Raw genomic sequence first — 18208 nt, forward strand, 5'->3', positions numbered from 1 at the left:
CACAAATACACTGAGCAGAAGGATCACGACAAAAACAAATGAAAGACAAGAGTCTCACACAAGATGACCAGGCATATTAGCCCAAGGATTCAGCTAGGTTGAGCTTCGTGCATTCACTAAGTAGAAATCTAGAAACAATTTCAATGAGAGATGCAAAAAAGACCAACTAGTAGATGTTATGGGTGTGGAACTAATAAAAAGTAAATAAGATGAGTGGTAATACAGTAGACAAGAACTTTGACCAAGAACCCACACACGATTGAGCAAAGAACAAGTAGTTTCAAGAAGAAAAGCAAGTACTCTTTATAGTACGCACTATAATCAGATGTATAAGGACATCGCAGATAAGGAATGAATGATAGACATAAAAGACATCACAAATATCAACGAGAGTCTGGTTTATAAACCATGATAAAGAAAATAACGCTTTAATGAGTTTGACAAGCTTGATGTAAGCATCAAAACAAAAAGGGAATGCAACAAGCACCTGAACAAATACAATTAGGTCGGCATAGTTTACTACTTACAGCAATTCATACAAGATAAAGGGTAAAAACAAATGCACAAAGGGAAAATGCCTTAGAGACTTCGTGCCATTAATAGGAAAAGAGAGTGCCAACTGTCAAGCCAACCTCCAGCCCATAAGAAGACAAATGGTTACGCTACAAACTAACAAAAAAAAATCAGGCCTCAGCAGGCCTCATATTGGGGGACATTTCTCACCCTAAATATAGGGAATCAAAAATTGTAATACATGTGATACAAATTTGTGGGAAAGATGCGAGGAAATGACATGTAAATTTTTGAAATGATCAAATGGGAAACTAAAAAAAAGAATTTTGAATAAAAAAAGAAGAGGACGACATTAACATAGTAAAACCAAAACAAATATGTAAAGAAGAACATTTAGACTATGAATAAGGGTGGCAGATGGCATAGAGTTCAGGCAATATGAAGAAATTGTTCACCTAGAGTTTTGTTTGCATTTTTATTTTCTACAATATTTAAAAATTTAAACCATTCAAAGTTCAAACTAATAAGATGATTTCCATTAACAAAGAAATTGATATCTAAAAGTTCCATTTAACCACATAAAGAAAATAAAGAGTACGATGAAAGCTAGCAACATGCTAGAAATGAGATTGTTCCAATACAGTGATGAGGAAGAACTAAATCCATCAAGCAATTTTTGTTATTTCTGAATCACTAGGCACTTCTTTTTTCCGATTCTGTTGGCTGCACTCACACCCGTCGTGTGTGAGCCGCCATTGTACCAAAAAAAAGAAAAAATCACAAGGCATAAGTGCTGCAGAAAAGATGGGCAGAAAATGATAACCACAGAACGGGGTTCAGGTGCAGGCACAAGGGAGCGAATCTTTAAAAACACATAAGGAAATGCACAAGGTGGAGTACGAGTTTCCACAGAGATGTCGAAGTGGGTGTAGTACCCTAAGTAGAAGTTTTCTGCCATACGAATAGTCACTATTGTATCCAGTTGCTCACACTAGCATGATAGATACCATGCATATACTGCATGGCTTTCTCATATAATGTTAAGATTAATATTAGTCAGGCATGATGTGGGCGGCAACTGCTTAATAGGAGTCAGTACCAATGACATGGGTCCAAATCTCACCTACACCTGGGTGGGAAATTACAACCTCCCCTTAATAAAAAATATTAGTCTTTAATAGTGTATGCAATATTACCACTATTGACTATGATGACAAATATAATTTTACTTGGCATGCAGCACGGAGGCAAGGAGAATTACCTCATGATATTGCCTCTGTTTTTGTTATTTGTATACATCAATGTATCATGGAAGGATGATTCCCATGTTGATCCATACTAGCATTTTGAAGTTGCAATGTAAGCTTCTTGTTTTTACATTGTAACTTTGACCAAAATGATTTGACCCAATTTGATCTGATTCATCTGAATGTACATGGTTTGGATTTTCAAATACAGTGCAATACAATGGGTTGAGTTATGTTCATCAGCATCAGCAAACTTGTTTAATTTAGGATACAAGAGATATCCTAACATGCAACTTATATTAATTCATAATCCAATACATGATACGGTACCACCATGTGGCACACATACTATGCAATCTCTCTACATACATATGGAACTTCCAACCCACACAAACCCAAAAATTACTCCATGTAACTAGAGCCCCATTGAAAACAAAAACTGCAATCTTCACACTTAGAAGCTTACAAACTGAAATGCTTGTCTGCAGGTTATGCAATCAATTTTAAGCCTGATATACATTCTTGACCCTCTTCCTGTCAACTTACATTTTTTAGGTTCAGTTGGTTATTCAACATGGTATTAGAGTTCAGGTTTGTTGGAGGTCTGGAATTTAAATCCCCTCCAAACTAGTCATTTATTTAACTAATCCAGTTATTATCTTGACCCCAAGGTCGGCGGAACCGGTACCGGGCACCGTACCGGTTCCCCGACGGCACAAGTACAGGCCGTGTCAGGCCTGTACCGACAGAAGAGAGGGCACTATACCGTGGAAGAGAGAAAAAGAGAAAGAAGGGGGAGGGAGGCCGTGGGAGGCGAGGCCACAACCGGTTCCCCTGTTTCGAACGAAACAGAGGTCCGGTCGCACCTCTCGCGGCCTCCATCGGCATCCCGCCCTCTCCCTCCAGCTCGCTCTCTCTTTCCTTCTCCTTCTCCAGTTTCGACAATGGGTTTCGTTTTCATTGCCCGAACTGTATTGATGAGCCACCAGTACGGCTCAAAACGGCGAGAACCGCTCGGTTCGGAATGGTTCTGCCGTTCTTGCTTGACCCATTCCAATCATTATGTTTGCTTTACTGATTTTAGTAACTATGATCCCTCTATGCACAGCGTGGGGGGGAGGGGAGGGGGGGGTAGTCCCTATCGGCTTAAGTTTTTAGGTCAATTAGCTATTTAACAATAAATGCATTGACCATAAGCTACTCAATGAAGAAAGCCATGTGAGACGCCGTTGCACCAAAAAAAAAAAAAAAAAATGAAGAAAGCCACTATAGACCTGCAAGAACCATGGCTACTCGTTATATAGTTCTTGACATATTTGAAGGTAGTAGGGATTAGGGACAAATGCGCAACATTATTTATACTACCAATAAAGAATTGCTCCTACTGAGATTTGTAAGTAAAAAATCTGTACTGTAATATAAAAAAGGAAGTTTTAAATGTTGGAATATTTCCCTAGGATTCAATTTGAAATGCTTGTCTACAGGTTATGCAATAAACTGTAAGCCTGATATGCATTCTTGACCCTCTTCGTATCAGCTTACATTTTTTTTGGTTCAGTTGGTTATTAACTATGGCTCCTCGACGTGCCGCGCGCGCGTGCAGGCAGGCGGTTGGGCGCAGCACGGAGGGGGGGGGGGGTTCAGTCCCTATCAGTTTAAGTTTTTAGGTCAATTAGCTATTTAACAATAAATGCATTGACTATAAGCTACTCAATGAAGAAAGCCGCTATAGACCTACAAGAACCATGGCTACTCGTTATATAGTTCTTGACATATTTGAAGGTCGTAGGGACTAGAGACAAATGCGCAACATTATTTATACTACCAATAAAGAACTGCTCCTACTGAGATTTGTAAGGAAAAAATCTGTACTGTAATATAAAAAAGGGAGTTTTGAATGTTGGAATATTCCCTTAGGTTCAATTTGTCAATATTCTTATCAAGATGTCCTCCTCTTATTTCTAAAATACCTAGCACTCCCCATCCTGGATAGGAAAGCATCTTTCTATTTTTCTCTTTCCCCTTTTAATTTATCTCTTCCGCTATCCCGCCAAATTTGACCATATTGTGGTCAGATCTCTTCCCCCTCCCTTCTGTCTTCCCAATCCACCCATTCAAGATGATCTGGTATCATCTCAAAATCCTGTCATGTTTGGACGTCCTTGTCCTTTTACTTTAATGCCTCATCAGATTTTGGATAAAAATCAAAGAGACCAATCATAGAAGAATTGAACATGGATAACTGTCATTTTGTTTTATATATTCTGTTCATATTTATTTATTTATTTTCTTTCTACTATAATAAATTATTTATTTTCTTATTTTTATTTCATATGATGATTTTTTTTAATTTGCATTCATATTTTTTACTATTTTTTCTGTAGCACATAATGCAGATGTGCAGTTACCAGTAAAAAGAAAAGCTCAGGTAAAATATGCCTTCAGAATATAGTCCACAAAATAGCTTACCGGTCCTCAGACTATCCCATTATAAATTAAAAGTGTATCTTAGGGATAAAAGCTCATAAAATGATTGAATAATATTACAAGATGAAATACAATGTGTATAATCATGAATAAATCACTTCGCCATGCATTAGGATGTGATGAAAAGATCCGTTGTATAAGATCAAGATTAAACTCAGATGTGAATTAAAATACAAATTTAACATCAGAAGATGAAGTACCAAAGCTCACACAGCTTGGGTCGACCATGTCACAAGATGATTGAAAACTTGTTGAGTGGTTTTCCAAAGTGACCAGATCCATTCAAGCATCCATTTAATCATTTAATCTAACTGAGAAATAGTAAATTAAACAAATTAACTAGCAACTAAAGTGGCTGCTGAGGACAGGCTTGAACTGTCTTACTCTATATCCAGCTGGTTGCTTGACACGAGAAAGAGGATGGGGAAATTCACTAGTTGGCCTGATTAGGGAGAAACAAACATATTAGACTAATTTAGTAGCAGATTATAGATATGCATAGTTTTCCTGAATAAGAAGGGAAAAGAAAGCACATAGTAGACTAATTTAGTAGCAGATTTATGATGGATATGTCTATGTCTATATGACTTTACTTTGAAGGAGATGCCTAGTGTCACCTAAATCTATCCCGCTCTAAAGAACAATCAATCCATAAAGGACAGGGAAAGAACTCACGTCCATGGCATTGTGAAAAATATGTGAATTGGAACCTTTAACGCCTCTGCCACATGTGTATGCCCTGAACAAGCAGCCGTCCAGGTCAGCAGTCGGATTCAAACTTCCAATTGTGCATAAAACAAAAAAAAAATATTAATTCCCTGGATCAAAAAAAACAAGAAATATCGAAACCAACACAGGTTCCCCAAATGGATCAAGAACAGAAGGCAATCCAAATCAGGAGTGTTAGAACCAGTTACAAGACTGAAAACTCAATAACTACAGTTCACAAATTAGTGGTCCAGAAAATGATCCCCCATTCATCATATTAACGTTAAGAGTGCTAGCCATTTGGTGGAACTGATAGATGAGAAAACTAACGATTAAAGTGTCAGCAATACCGGTCAGCATGAACCGGCACGTAACACCAGAAAATGCCAACCACTGACAACGCACTAGCATGTAGCATTTAAAAATCTTGGATGAAACAAACTAGGGAAATTCAGATAAAAGAGAGCCATATAAATGCAGCTAATGAATCACAAAAGATTAATTTATATATGAACTTAAATTCTGCCCAAAGATTAATCAGAATATGTTCACATGGAAAAATGACTACCAATGATTCATATTGTAATCTGGACCAAATATAACTGCTCAATCAAAAAGAATAGCTGAAAAAGAAGAAAATCATAGATGCTTTACAATATCTAATAAGACTCACAGTTAGGATCTTCTGCCTATAGATTCAACTAAGAAAGCGTTTGCAAAGCATGAATTAAACAAAGTTATACAGACTAACATTAGGAAAAAATTACATTTCTTTTCTTTCTCAGATTAGGAGGGACCCCATCTGGAGAGTACAGCACTACAGCCTGTTTAGTACCTGGGCTGGCCTGAGACTCAAACCCAGGATTTTTCAGCTGATCCCTGGAATTAGTTGGCGTTGAAATCTTGAGGGATAACACCACTCAAGACTCAAACCCCTGTCCCCATGCTTCCAAGCAAGGGCCGTGACCACTGAGCTACCGCCAAGGTCACAAAAGTTGCATTTCATAATAATTACCAGAACTAGTGATATAATGCAAAGAACTAGTGGTGTCCAACAAAAATGACCAAATTATGTAATCAACAGAATTAGTGATATAATGCAAGCCTTAGATATCAATTAACAAATAAACTGACAGAGTTATTGGTTATTAGACTCACTACCAAAAAGAAACAACTGAAAATAGAAGATCAACCTCTTTTACAAGAATGTAGTTACAAAAAAGAGCTAGAACACATTATTTTCTTTAAATTGAGAAATGTTTAATGATGAATAATTGCATATATCCAACAAAAAATTTCAAATATTGTTATAAATTTGGGTTGGTGATTACTAAAAATCACTCGAATTATATAGAGCAACAACATAGCTGGATACACTGTATGGAACGTTGGATATGCTAACCCCCAAGAAAACAATCATGAGTAAGGTTTGCCATATTGGTCGGTACCATACCATACCGGGCATAGTATACTATATCAGTACCAAATTAATACATAGTACCGTACCATACTGACACTCGATATGCTGAACCTTCCATACCACATACCAATAATGTAATAGGATGGTACCAGTACGGGATCCGGTACCGAGATGGTGAACCTTGGTCATAGATTAGCAACGTTGCTTAATATATCGGTAGGGGAAAAAGTTAATTACGAGCACTATCAAGCAAGCTTAGGATGTACATTTGAAAGAGAAAAAAGTGCTAAAGAGATGTTTGAATTGCTATAGCCATGTGCAGCAAAGACTATATGAAGACCTTAGCTAGCATACACAAAAAGTACAAAAGACCAAAGAAAATCTGGTGTAGAAACTCTAAACATGATTTTGTTACTGAATAGCGGCATAAGCAAGCAACATGTAAACAACATTGATTCCTGTATATGCTAACGACAAAAAGTAATTCAAGCTGAAAGCTTTGAAAAGGAAAAATTGCAAGAAAATCTCTAAAGGTTGTCATTTCTCACGAATGGTCTTTTGGGGATGTACCATTCACATTCAGCATCCAATGTCGATTTTTCCCTTTGATCTAAGGCTACAGGTAGGTGGTACAATTTTTATCTGCTTGACCACGTGCAAGGAGATGTCTACACTCAGCAATGTCAGTGATGAGTATCGGCCAAAAGGACCCACATCTCTATGTTGGCAAGAAGGATAATGCCATGTTCACTCAAGAAAAAAAAAATAAAACACCAAGGAGATCAAAGACCACCTTCTCCCACCATTGTCACTACCCTGAGAAGGAGATATCACCAATCAAGGTGTGGCAGACCGTGATGACAACAAATGACCCCACACTCCCCATGTGGATGCTAAGGATGTGGTTCCTAGGGATCGTGTCATGCTCATTGATACCGTTCTTCAATCAATTCTTCACCTATTGGATGGAGTCGCTCATCATCACCCACATCACCATCTAGGTGGCATTGCCACCAGTAGGCCACTTAAGGTGCTGCCAATTTCAAAGTTTTGGCCGCTAGGAGTTGGAGATCAATAGTTCAATGTAAAGCCAACGCTATTCAACATGAAGGAAATGGGCCGAAAAAAGATGCAATCTTCGGGAATGTTGGGTATAGATAGGTTCAAAACAAGTCAACATAAGCTGTGGGGATCATGATCATCATCCAGGCCTTCCACAAGAGGGCCATCTCCTTCATCACTAACCAGATTCTCATCATCACCACTCAAGTTAGCAGTAGGTGCAGTTCATCACCTTGCATTATCATTTTTTCCTTTCATTTAGAGTTGAGTTTAGGCTGATGCTAGCATGCATCGATAGAGGGGGTTAATGGGATGGTGCTGACATGAGTGAAGATGGGTGGATGAGTTAATAAAGATGCACATGTGGTAACCAAGCACCCTCGTGCAATAGGCCCAACACCAAGAGAAGAAGGTTGTGGCCAGGCTATTAATGATGGGTGGAGCAAGAGAGTTGAGCAGCACCAAAGCATTCCAAGTGATGGGTCGAGGCTCAGGGATCTCAATGGCAAGTTATCGCACTCTATTGACATCATGGACAGCCAAAGGGATCACATTGGGGCTTCGATCATGTTGCATTTGGGCCCCTTCATTTTTTTATTCTTTTTTTCTTGAGTGAAAAAAGTATTACCCTTATCATCATCATCACATTTAGGGGGGCAGTCAGAAGCGGAGCTGGACCAGTCTGGGTCTAGACATGGCAGAAAGGAGCAGAGGCCGAGGACGTGGAGGATAAAGTGAGCAATCTCCTTGAGGATGGAGACAATGAGGGCAGTGTTCAACATAGCTGCAATTAGATTTAATTCCTTGATGTCATCCAAATCTAAGGACCCATTTGGTATTGTTGTAGGTAATATAACTTTTGCCTATAGAGCTTTCAATAATAGAACTTCTTCTAGTAAAGCTTTTAAGTTTTAATAAAATGTTGTCTGCTATTTGATAACTATATTTCTGAAGCGCTATAAACTTCAAAATCTATTTGGTAACGACACTGAGAAAGTACTTCTAATATCACAAAATGACAATAAAGGACATTGCATAATGCTTTCAATTATCTAACTATTTGTACTATCAAAAAATATTCTATTTATTTTGATATTTTAATCTAAATAATATAGTAAATAATGATATTTTATATTTATTATAAAAATATAGTAATATTTCATAAGGAATACTTAGGAGAGAATCTATACATGCAGATCTAATCTATTTCATAAGGAATACTTAGGAGATCATTGGAGATAAGAAATTTAAAGAATAAGAAGAAAATGAAGGAAAAATATTGGAAGAAATAGAAGAACGAAGATAAAAGAAGACAAGAAATCATGGACAAAGTTAGAAGCAAATTTCCTCTACTCTGATTATCTAAATACTGTCCATCTATGGGTACCTGAATTATCAAAATGAACTAAGGAGGTGGTCATTAATCAATTTATATATACCAGGAGTAGAGTCAATTACAAGAGTCGCATGTAAGCTAAGTTACCTTATTTATATTACCAAACAATAATTCATAATCTCCGTCTAAGATAGAGCATAAATTTCAAATTTTCCAATTATGGCATGGCATTCCAAAGATTGTCATTTTGATGGAGCTTTGGTGCACATAATCCATTTAATTTTGAGATCAAACTTATGATGTTAGTTCCTTTTCTTCCCTCAATTTTCTCAAGGATGACATGGCAGTCTGCGTAGATGTGTTTTGTTTCATGGAAGACAGAATTAGCAACAACATGAACTACCATAAGAATATCAATAAAGCTTTGATACTTCATTGGTTCCATTTGTGGAAACTTCATCTCCAATAAAATACACTTCAGCCAGAGTATATATGAAATAGCTTGATAATACACCTGAATGCTAAAACTTAGCTGCCAGCCTACCACATTTTGAGTTTCTCCTTACATGTAAACTTAGCTACTGCCAGCACTTTAGTCCATCCAATGCACTACGCCACTACCCATGCCAGCTCATGTTGCTGTGCAATAGCTTGTATTGGTGCGTATGCATATAAAACCATCCCTGACACACAAAGTGGGGTGAGCATCTTGAGATGTGGCAGATTCATACAAGGGTGTTGTTGTTATGTGTATCATTGTTCCTTATTGTAGCATGTGCACATGTTACTTAAGCTTAACATCAAGTAATATCTTTTTCCTTGGTTATGTCTACCTATGTTGTTTACCATGAATTTTGAGCATTTTGCCATGAATAATAGTCTATGGCTATGGTCGGCGGAACCATCCTGAACTGCCAAGTTCGGGGGATCCCGAGTCGTACCAACAGTGGATCGGGACGGTTCCAACAACGAAACCGAGACCGACGATAGAGGAAGAGAAAAGAAGAAAAAAGAGAGAGAAAGAGGGAGAGGAAGGAAGAGAGAGGCCGGCCGGCGAAGGCCGGGGAGCCGTGGAGGTGGGGCTCCGCCTTCGGTCCCCTGTTTCATTCGAAACAGGCGCCCAGAGGGGGGCCCTTCACTTAATTCTCAAAAACAAAAAGGGCCCCTCTGGGCCCCTATTTCGAACAACATAGGGGACTGGAGGTGGAACCCTGCCTCCGCCTCCTTTGCATGGCGGCTCCCCAACGGCGCTTCGCTGGCTCTCCGCCAGCCTCCCTCGGCGGCCTCCTCCTTTCTCTTTCCTCTCTCCTGTTCTTCATCTCCCTTGCCTCTATTGTGTCGGTACAGGGCCGGCACGGCATAGTTTGGGGCCGCACCGACCTGTGCTGCCGGGCAACCGGTCCAGGGCTTGGTATCGGCATTGCAGACGTTGGTCTATGCATTGTCATATTGATATTTGGTGATATTTGCATGACAAATAACTTGAATTTGTGCAATGAACATGATCCAAGAGGCATCTAACTGTGGATCAATCATGCTACTTCAGATAAGTCTGGACAAGCTTTAAGAGCAAGATTTGCCATATCCAGAACTCAAATAAATCCCATCCTTTTTGGGCAGGACTTCACTAGCATCAAAAAAAGAAAGTTTTTATCCTCTTCTAATTAGAAAAGGAATCCGGCTCAAATAAAGAGAGTTGACCACATAGTAGAGAATTTGCAGCTTCTCTCTTCTTCTTTTTTTTCTTTTTTTTTTTGCTAGAAGAAGAAATAGAATCAAGTTAGGAGGACCTCACTAATAAAAATAGAGGGCATATGCCATGATTTTGGAGAAGGGAAAAGATGGAGTAAAGCAAAGAGCATAAACTTTATTTTCACCCATTAGAACCCCAACAAACGGAGTGAACATGAAGAGCATGGACTCTACTTTCTATCTGTAATATATACCAAAATTCACGGATCATGAAAAATTAATGGAAGTAGAAGCCTAGAGTCTCGCTTTCTAAAATTCTCTTGTTAATTATTTTATTCGAGAGATTTGAGTTGACTAGGTCCAAGGAAATCTTTCTTTCTCACCGATCGGATTATAACCAATCATCCATATATAGTCTTTGCCTAATACATTAAAAACCTTTTTGTGATATTCTTCCAGAAGTGTTTCTGATTGTGGAAGACCAGAAGTTATTAGTCCTGTTCGCGCAACTCCAAATGACAAGATATGGTCTAAGCAGACATCATCAGTCACTTGATGGTAGAGTACTCTATTTCTATGGTTTGGGGGAGAAAGGAGGGGGGGTGGGGATGCACTTTTAATTTTGTTTCCAGACCTAATTCTGATAATCTTTTAAAATGAATGGAACAAAGCTTTTTCACAACACCCAGCAAAAACATTTAATTTAGATTAAGATAAACATGTGACAAATCATTATGCATTAAAAAATGTACAATGTAAGTTTTGCAATAATACAATATAAAAAGGGCATCACCTTGATCAGTTATAGCAATTTCATTGGTAGTTAAAAGGTTAATCTTAGAATTAGTATATGTGAGATTTCTAATTTGTCTAAACTATAGAAGTGAGCAAAGAAGAGGTAGATGTTCTATATAAAATTATAAAAAATAACATAAAATCTCACCATATGCTGGTGGATTTGCGATTATTGCATCTGCTTTGAAAGGAATGCCTGTATCAACATCTGGATCCTTGCAGGCTGGAAGCAATGAAACTATAATTTCCTTGATCTGTTTTCGTTGAATAGGTATCTCTGAAGGTGCTGAAGGTAAGAACCCTTTATTCTTGACCATGTCTGTTCAAATTACAAACCGAGTAGGCAAGTACTATCAAGTATCATTCATTTTTTATTTTCCTTACATTCTTAACAAGTAATAAACAACAGATGCATGTAATCTACATACATTCAGCAAGAACTTTTGGATCTCCCCCTAAAGGATAAAACTCCAGTCCAGCAGTCAATACAAACTCCTTGAAGTTCGCATGAGTTGCTAGTCTAACACGATGACCATAGTCCTGCAAGAAGTCATCATCTCAGGTTATCTCATCAATCCTTTCTGTTTAATTAAATAATGTATGAAGAATATGAGAAGATACTAGTACAATAATAGGGGAGGATATTGTAACCACTAATTGCAAACACTTCAATGAAGATCAAATTAACTGTACCTAATATTTTATCACAAGAAGGAATGTTAGAAATGGCATTTACTAGTTGCACAATAAATTCCAAATTCACAGCCTAATTAATGTACATAAAATAAATTTATAAAAAGTGATGGCAGAACTCCAACAAAAAAAAAAAGAGTGTGAATCAGCCAAACAAAATGCAAGAGCATCAGTATGAATTAACAAATCAATGGACAAGGAAAAAAATGTATTTGTTGTATCAACACATAGTTGAATGATTAATGCACTCAGAGGTGATGCTTATAAGACAACTACTTATACTACTAATAATAATAATAATTATTAAATCAAGCAACCATGTTTCACCTATCTGTCCAGAGAGCATTCATTTAAAATAGAGCCTATAGTTTAAAAAAGATAATCAACCTCATGTTCCATCTTGCAGGTATGTTTACATATACAGAACAAATAACATTATATTCCAGAGTTGCCATATATGAAAAATCCTAATAGTTTGTTTTTTGATAATTTTCTTCTAATTCATGCAAATTCTTGAGTTGTTTATTCTCCTTAGACAAATTCAAATGAATTGCCAACACTGTGCACTCACATTGTCGGTTAATGAAAATGCAAAGATGGTGCATAATATAGGGAAAAATAAATGGATGATAGATGCTCTTTACATGATCTAATAAGCATCCAACTAAACTCCTCCAGATGTACAAATTCCAAAGTATATTTTCTTTGTGCTTTTTGTTTCTATCCAAATAAGCTAGATTTTTAAGTACAGATACTATAACTTTGTCAATAATAAAAACGTAGTTACGATTTATTTCAACTCACAACAGTCAAATGCTCCATTTGCATTGATGATGTCAAAAATGAGATAAGCATTCGCTAAAATTTGATAAGCTAAAATGACCGCAACATATTTTGCTGTCAATTACCTAATTATCAGACACTTAGCAAGTGCTTCCATAAGTTAATTTTGGAGGAAAAAAGAGGTTAGATATGATGTAAGCTATGTATAACTTTCAGGATGATGAGAAAACTAACAAACGAGTTATTTACAACCAGAAACAAAGCTAACCTGTAGACGTTTACCAATAGCGACAAATGGCTGCACATCTCCTCGTGTACCAACAATAAGAATGACTATTTGCATAGGTGGTCTATACTGAAAGTCCATTGAGTCTAGTGTTTCTTCATCAACTGGTTCAGCAGCAACATCCTCAGACCCAAGATCAAGTGATGCAGGTTCAAGATTGCTTGGAACGTCAACTACTACAGTTCCATCATCTTTCACTGTAGCTATTCGATTTAACATCTTCAGCTGCAGCATTTACAAAATAAAAAATCAAGAAAAGAACAAAAGAAAGTTTTCAATTTCTCTCATAAATTGCACAGCTGCTAAAAAATTGTGTATACAGCAAGAGATTGATGCAAGACTTTTAACATAATGAATGGGTTTGTGAGGAAGTTTGTGGATGTATACACAATTATATGATATGATAGCCAATAATAAGAGAATCAGATTTATAACATCCACAGAAGACATGTTTGTTAAGGATCAGCACTGGACACAGTGTGAGCTGAAAGTGGTAGAAAACAGCATCAGAAGTGCTAAATTGAAGAAGGCATAGGCATGACTCCAAAATATCCACAAGTAATAACTAGTCTGTGAAGCATCTGGAAAGGTACATGTTTCATGAACATTCAGAACAACAGAGATTGTTTTAACTATATGAAACTTAGCAACTCAATCTCATCCAAGTGTCTGAAATCTAACTAAGCAAGGAATTCATTAAAATAGAAAAAACAATGACAAACACAAAAATGAGATTAAATTTTAGGCTGGCATGTTAACACTGGACTAGAAAGTTGTTAGGTTAATCAGTTAGCAGATATAGTAGCACGGGATTGTAAAAGATATGTGCTAAAGCATCTTTGCACCATAATCAAGTCAAAAGTACTTCCAAGGACTTGAAGTTGCAAGAGTAGAACAGAAACTGAGATGCTTGGATTCAAATGTTCGAACATCTCCTGGGCCTTCTGAGGAAAGCTTATAACTGATCCAGACAATTTTTCTAATGATCTTAACATAATAAAAAAGACATAAAAGTGCTTACTTCCCAAAAAATTACTATCCACTAACATCTCATCTGTTGTAACTTGTAAGTGATGTTAATTAATTCATGCATTCTCTTGATAACTTAAAAAAAAAGAAAGAATTTTTTGAGACTTAGAAGTTGCATAAAGTCAAGGTATCATTTACAAGCAAATGATCTGTCTCAAAAGATATTGAGTTAATGAATTCAGCCAATATAGTGGCTCAAGCACTATACAAATGTACACATATATAGCGATCATAAAGATTTGCGATCATAAAGATTTGGCATTGAAATATTAAAAAATATGTGGTAACTTTGCACGAAAATCAAGTTAATATGACTTCCTAGGACTTGAAGTTGAAAGGTGAGAACAGAAACTGAGATGCATGGATTTGAATGTTGGAACATCGTTTGGGCCTTCTGAACAAAGCTTGTAACTGATCAAACAGAACCTCTTGATAGTCATGACATGATGCAAAAAAGAGAGACAATAAAGCTAATCTCATTTGTTATAACTTACAAGCAATGCTAGCTAATTCAAGCATGTCCTTGACAATATAGAAAAACTATACAGGAATTTTTTGATACTATAGAAGTTGCATCAGGTCAAGGTATCTTCTACATGCAAAATAGCCATCCATGGATGGAAGACTTTTATAATGACAATAAGCAAAGCTTCCCTATAGATTAAAGGGAAAGAAGAGGATATTTTATGCTTGTTTAGTGGAACCATGCGAACAGAAAGAGGACTGATGCATTAGAATCCAGTGCAAAGGCAAACTATAAAACCATGGCAGACATTATGCAAACTCTTATGGTTAAAGTCACTTCTCTCGGAAGTGAAGCTCTTTCTGCAGCATCCAATAAAGGTGTATTGTCACAACCAGGCTGCAAAGCATACAGTTGACAATGCAATGTCCTAAATTGCGAAACCTGGTAAAGGTGAACAGTAATTTCACAAGATTGTTCTATATTTAAAAAGTTCATTTAATTATATATTTTGGTGGATGTTTGGTTATATACTAATTGTGGATGTAGGTTTTAACATTTTGGCATAAAATATCAAGATGTAGCAAGAACCGCAGCTGGTCCCCTAAGCAAACAGGTACATTGTGCCCTTTAGTAATAAAGCAAGAGGGGTGCATGGTCTGCATTTTTCTTCTCTTATACTCTCCTCTTTCCTTCTGACCATTATTCTTATCTTTGGGAGCTATAACTTTAACATGTATTCCACAGGACAGCATCCTTATGTTGGACTACCCTGTGATGGGATCACCGGTTTGATTTTTCACCATACTTTGAGAAATTGCAAACTGATTTGCAAATAAGCTATGATTCCCGAGAAGAATAAGGAAATAAGCTATGATTGTTTTGCAAATAAGCTATGATTCCCGAGAAGAATAAGGAAAAAACACGTCAAATGTATGTTAAATATACAAAGTTAAAAACTGCTATATTTAAAAACTGCTAGGATATATAAGTTTGTTTTAGCAGGTACACCAGCTACTCAGACATTATCCACATGGTTGGTCATTTATCATTCACAAATAAAAGAGAAAAAGAAGCACAATGTGCAGGTTGCTGAGAAGCTGATGCACTGCTTGGTTTATCATCCTAAGTCAAAGAGCAGCCCAGAACCAGCAATGGCACATCATGATATCCGTAAGTTTGCATCAGGTAGATCAGAAAGTCAGTTGATACTCCAAGTTATTCAAGATGAGAAATCAGAATGTGCTAACAACCAAGCAATCAAAATGTTTTCGGTACAGAGACAAGATATATCATACAAGATCTTGTCATATACCAAAATATAATCACCAAATACATAAGGGCATGGAATGGGTCCATACCTTCTTTTTAACAGAAATCTTATCATCAAATAGTTGGGCTGCTGGGTCATCTCGTGGATTACTTTGCCTACGTCTCTCAGTTTGTGACCTTTCCAAATTTGGCTGACCCGAGGATGTCTCTGATTTTTCAGCATTCTTCGTCCCACCAGGCATAGTATTCGCCCTGGGTAGATTCCTGTCACTGGTCCCTGAATAAAAGAGATTCAGAAGTTGCACCAACAATAATACAATGATAGATACAAAAAATAATAAATAGATAAATCCAACAATAATATAATCAACCCAACACCTCTAAATCTAAATTTTTGCGCTTTTTCAACCTTTAATCTGGTAATCGAGCAACTACAAGTGTCATTCAATAAAAACGAATATAAGGCTGGGCACAGATCTAGAAATTTAACTGGAAGTGGAACAAAAATGAAACAAAATAAAAAAGGATAGCATACTTCAGAGACAATTTAAACTTTAAAGGAACTTCCAACATTAATTCTGAAGTAAAAAATAGGTAATGCACAATTATCAAAGCATGGTATCAAAGTTTGCTGCACAATGGAATCCAGTGAATCACTAGCAATTGTGAGTTTGGCAACTATTGGGGAAAAAGCTGGAACTGAGATGGCTCATACTTGCAATTTAAGATATATGATCAAAGTAAATTAGATTTCAGTAGACTAAAATGTTCTTACCGCAGAAATTTTGGCACACCTCCAAATTGCATACAAAACCTAAAAGCTAAAACCAAAAAATAGAGAAGCAGTTGCATAGCTGCTCACGAGCTTTATGTAAATAAAACTTATTCCTAAATATCATCCAAATGTTCAGAGCAAAGGTATCAACCATTTAAAAATGGAGAAAGGGAGCAACTACACCTAAACTTGTTCCAAGTTCAATTCTAAACATATTTTCTAAACAAATGAAAGTGCTACAGTTGTATTGAGTCCATATCAATATCACTTAATAGACTGATAGCTAACGTCAAGAAAGAAAGAAAAAAAAGTGAAAGTAGATTTTAGGAAGATAACAAAGAAAGGAAGTGCTGATGTGCTCAGCTACACACCCAGGTTGAAATACCTGTATCTTATTTAGTTAGGAAAACAATAATCAAGTGGTCAGAAAACCGAAATAACCTTGCCAATCTGGTCAGTGAATTCTGTTTTATTGGATCTATATTAGTCAGTCCAAAACCAAATGATTGAGGCCAAGTTACCTAAAGCAACTAAGATAGTGACTATTAAACCCCTTAGGAACAGGCATTGTGAAGATTTATTTGTACCTTAAGATGGATGGGCAATGCTTCGTTCTTTGCTAGTTAAATTCCTCTTGGATTTTCCTAGTACCAATTTGGCATGCATGGAACTCTTGTCCCATTCTCATATTGCATGTGCAGTAGAGAAGTTTGAATAAATTCACCATGAATAAAGAGCAAAGCTTATACACTTGCTCGCTTGTGTGTATATTTGACTAGCAAGATGGAATTATTGATAGCAAAACTGGATACATCTTTTCCTACTTACAATCCTGTCAATGTCAAAGGAGAGTAAGATGTACAAAGTTCAACCTCACCTGGAACAGTGCTTGCACACATTAAAACAACAAAGCATGGATGCAATGATGAATACCATCCACTACGAAAGACGAGCATGCCTATGTTGCTTCCACATACAAGCTGGATGCTGGATAGGCATCCTGCCTAGGCTTCGATGGCCGAAATAGGCAGCCCAGCCTCCAGCAAGCACTCACAGAAAATCTAGTGCCTTAGGTATCTTTGCGGCAAGTCTAAATAGGTCAACCAATGCCCTAACCCTCCCGAAGGCAAGAGAGAAACGGCAGTTAGGTGTGGTAGATTTTTTTCCTTTTTTCTCTCTCTTCTTTTCCTCTCCCCCAATCTTTACTATTTTTGTTTCTCGGGTTTGTATCTCTGGTGGTGGTGGGGCTGCTGCGGAAAATGGCAGCAGCTGCTGCTGGGTATGCTGCTGATAACAGAAGCAGCTGCTTCTGAGACTACCGTCCGTAGAAACTGCGTTTTACTGGCAATGTTTGCCCTGGCATTGGCAGCCTCAGCCACCTAATGCCTGAGTGCTGGGCAACCCCAGGTTGTCCAATTCCCCTTAGTTTTTCAAAAACCATGGTTTTCCCATCACATCTCCGAAAATAATAGGAGAACATGTCTAAGATATCTATAGAACAGCTCCTTATGGCGCTTAGTCAAGGTTTTAACACATTGACAATCTCATATGTGAGAGCAAATAATCTATGCTAATCAAGGATTAAAGTGCTGGCCATACCAATCCATGCCCCTCAAGATGTCCATACCAGTGCTAGATGAAAATGGA

The 18208-nt window shown here is 37.2% G+C and overlaps 1 protein-coding gene across 2 annotated transcripts in view; it reads right to left on the reverse strand.

Annotated features, from left to right (window-relative positions):
* LOC120106722 (sterol 3-beta-glucosyltransferase UGT80A2-like) overlaps positions 1 to 18208 on the reverse strand; it is a 50173-nt gene that overhangs the window by 20179 nt on the left and 11786 nt on the right. For both annotated transcript variants that reach the window (XM_039119766.1, XM_039119765.1), the window contains exons 2-7: positions 15876 to 16063; positions 13005 to 13247; positions 11689 to 11800; positions 11409 to 11579; positions 4923 to 4986; positions 4632 to 4689 (exon numbers count right to left, since the gene is read on the reverse strand). In XM_039119766.1, the coding sequence (XP_038975694.1) occupies positions 4632 to 4689; positions 4923 to 4986; positions 11409 to 11579; positions 11689 to 11800; positions 13005 to 13247; positions 15876 to 16063 (836 nt within the window). The remainder of the gene's footprint in view (positions 1 to 4631; positions 4690 to 4922; positions 4987 to 11408; positions 11580 to 11688; positions 11801 to 13004; positions 13248 to 15875; positions 16064 to 18208) is intronic.

The sequence above is a fragment of the Phoenix dactylifera genome, unplaced genomic scaffold (assembly GCF_009389715.1).
Source record: "Phoenix dactylifera cultivar Barhee BC4 unplaced genomic scaffold, palm_55x_up_171113_PBpolish2nd_filt_p 000611F, whole genome shotgun sequence".
Lineage (NCBI taxonomy): Eukaryota > Viridiplantae > Streptophyta > Magnoliopsida > Arecales > Arecaceae > Phoenix > Phoenix dactylifera.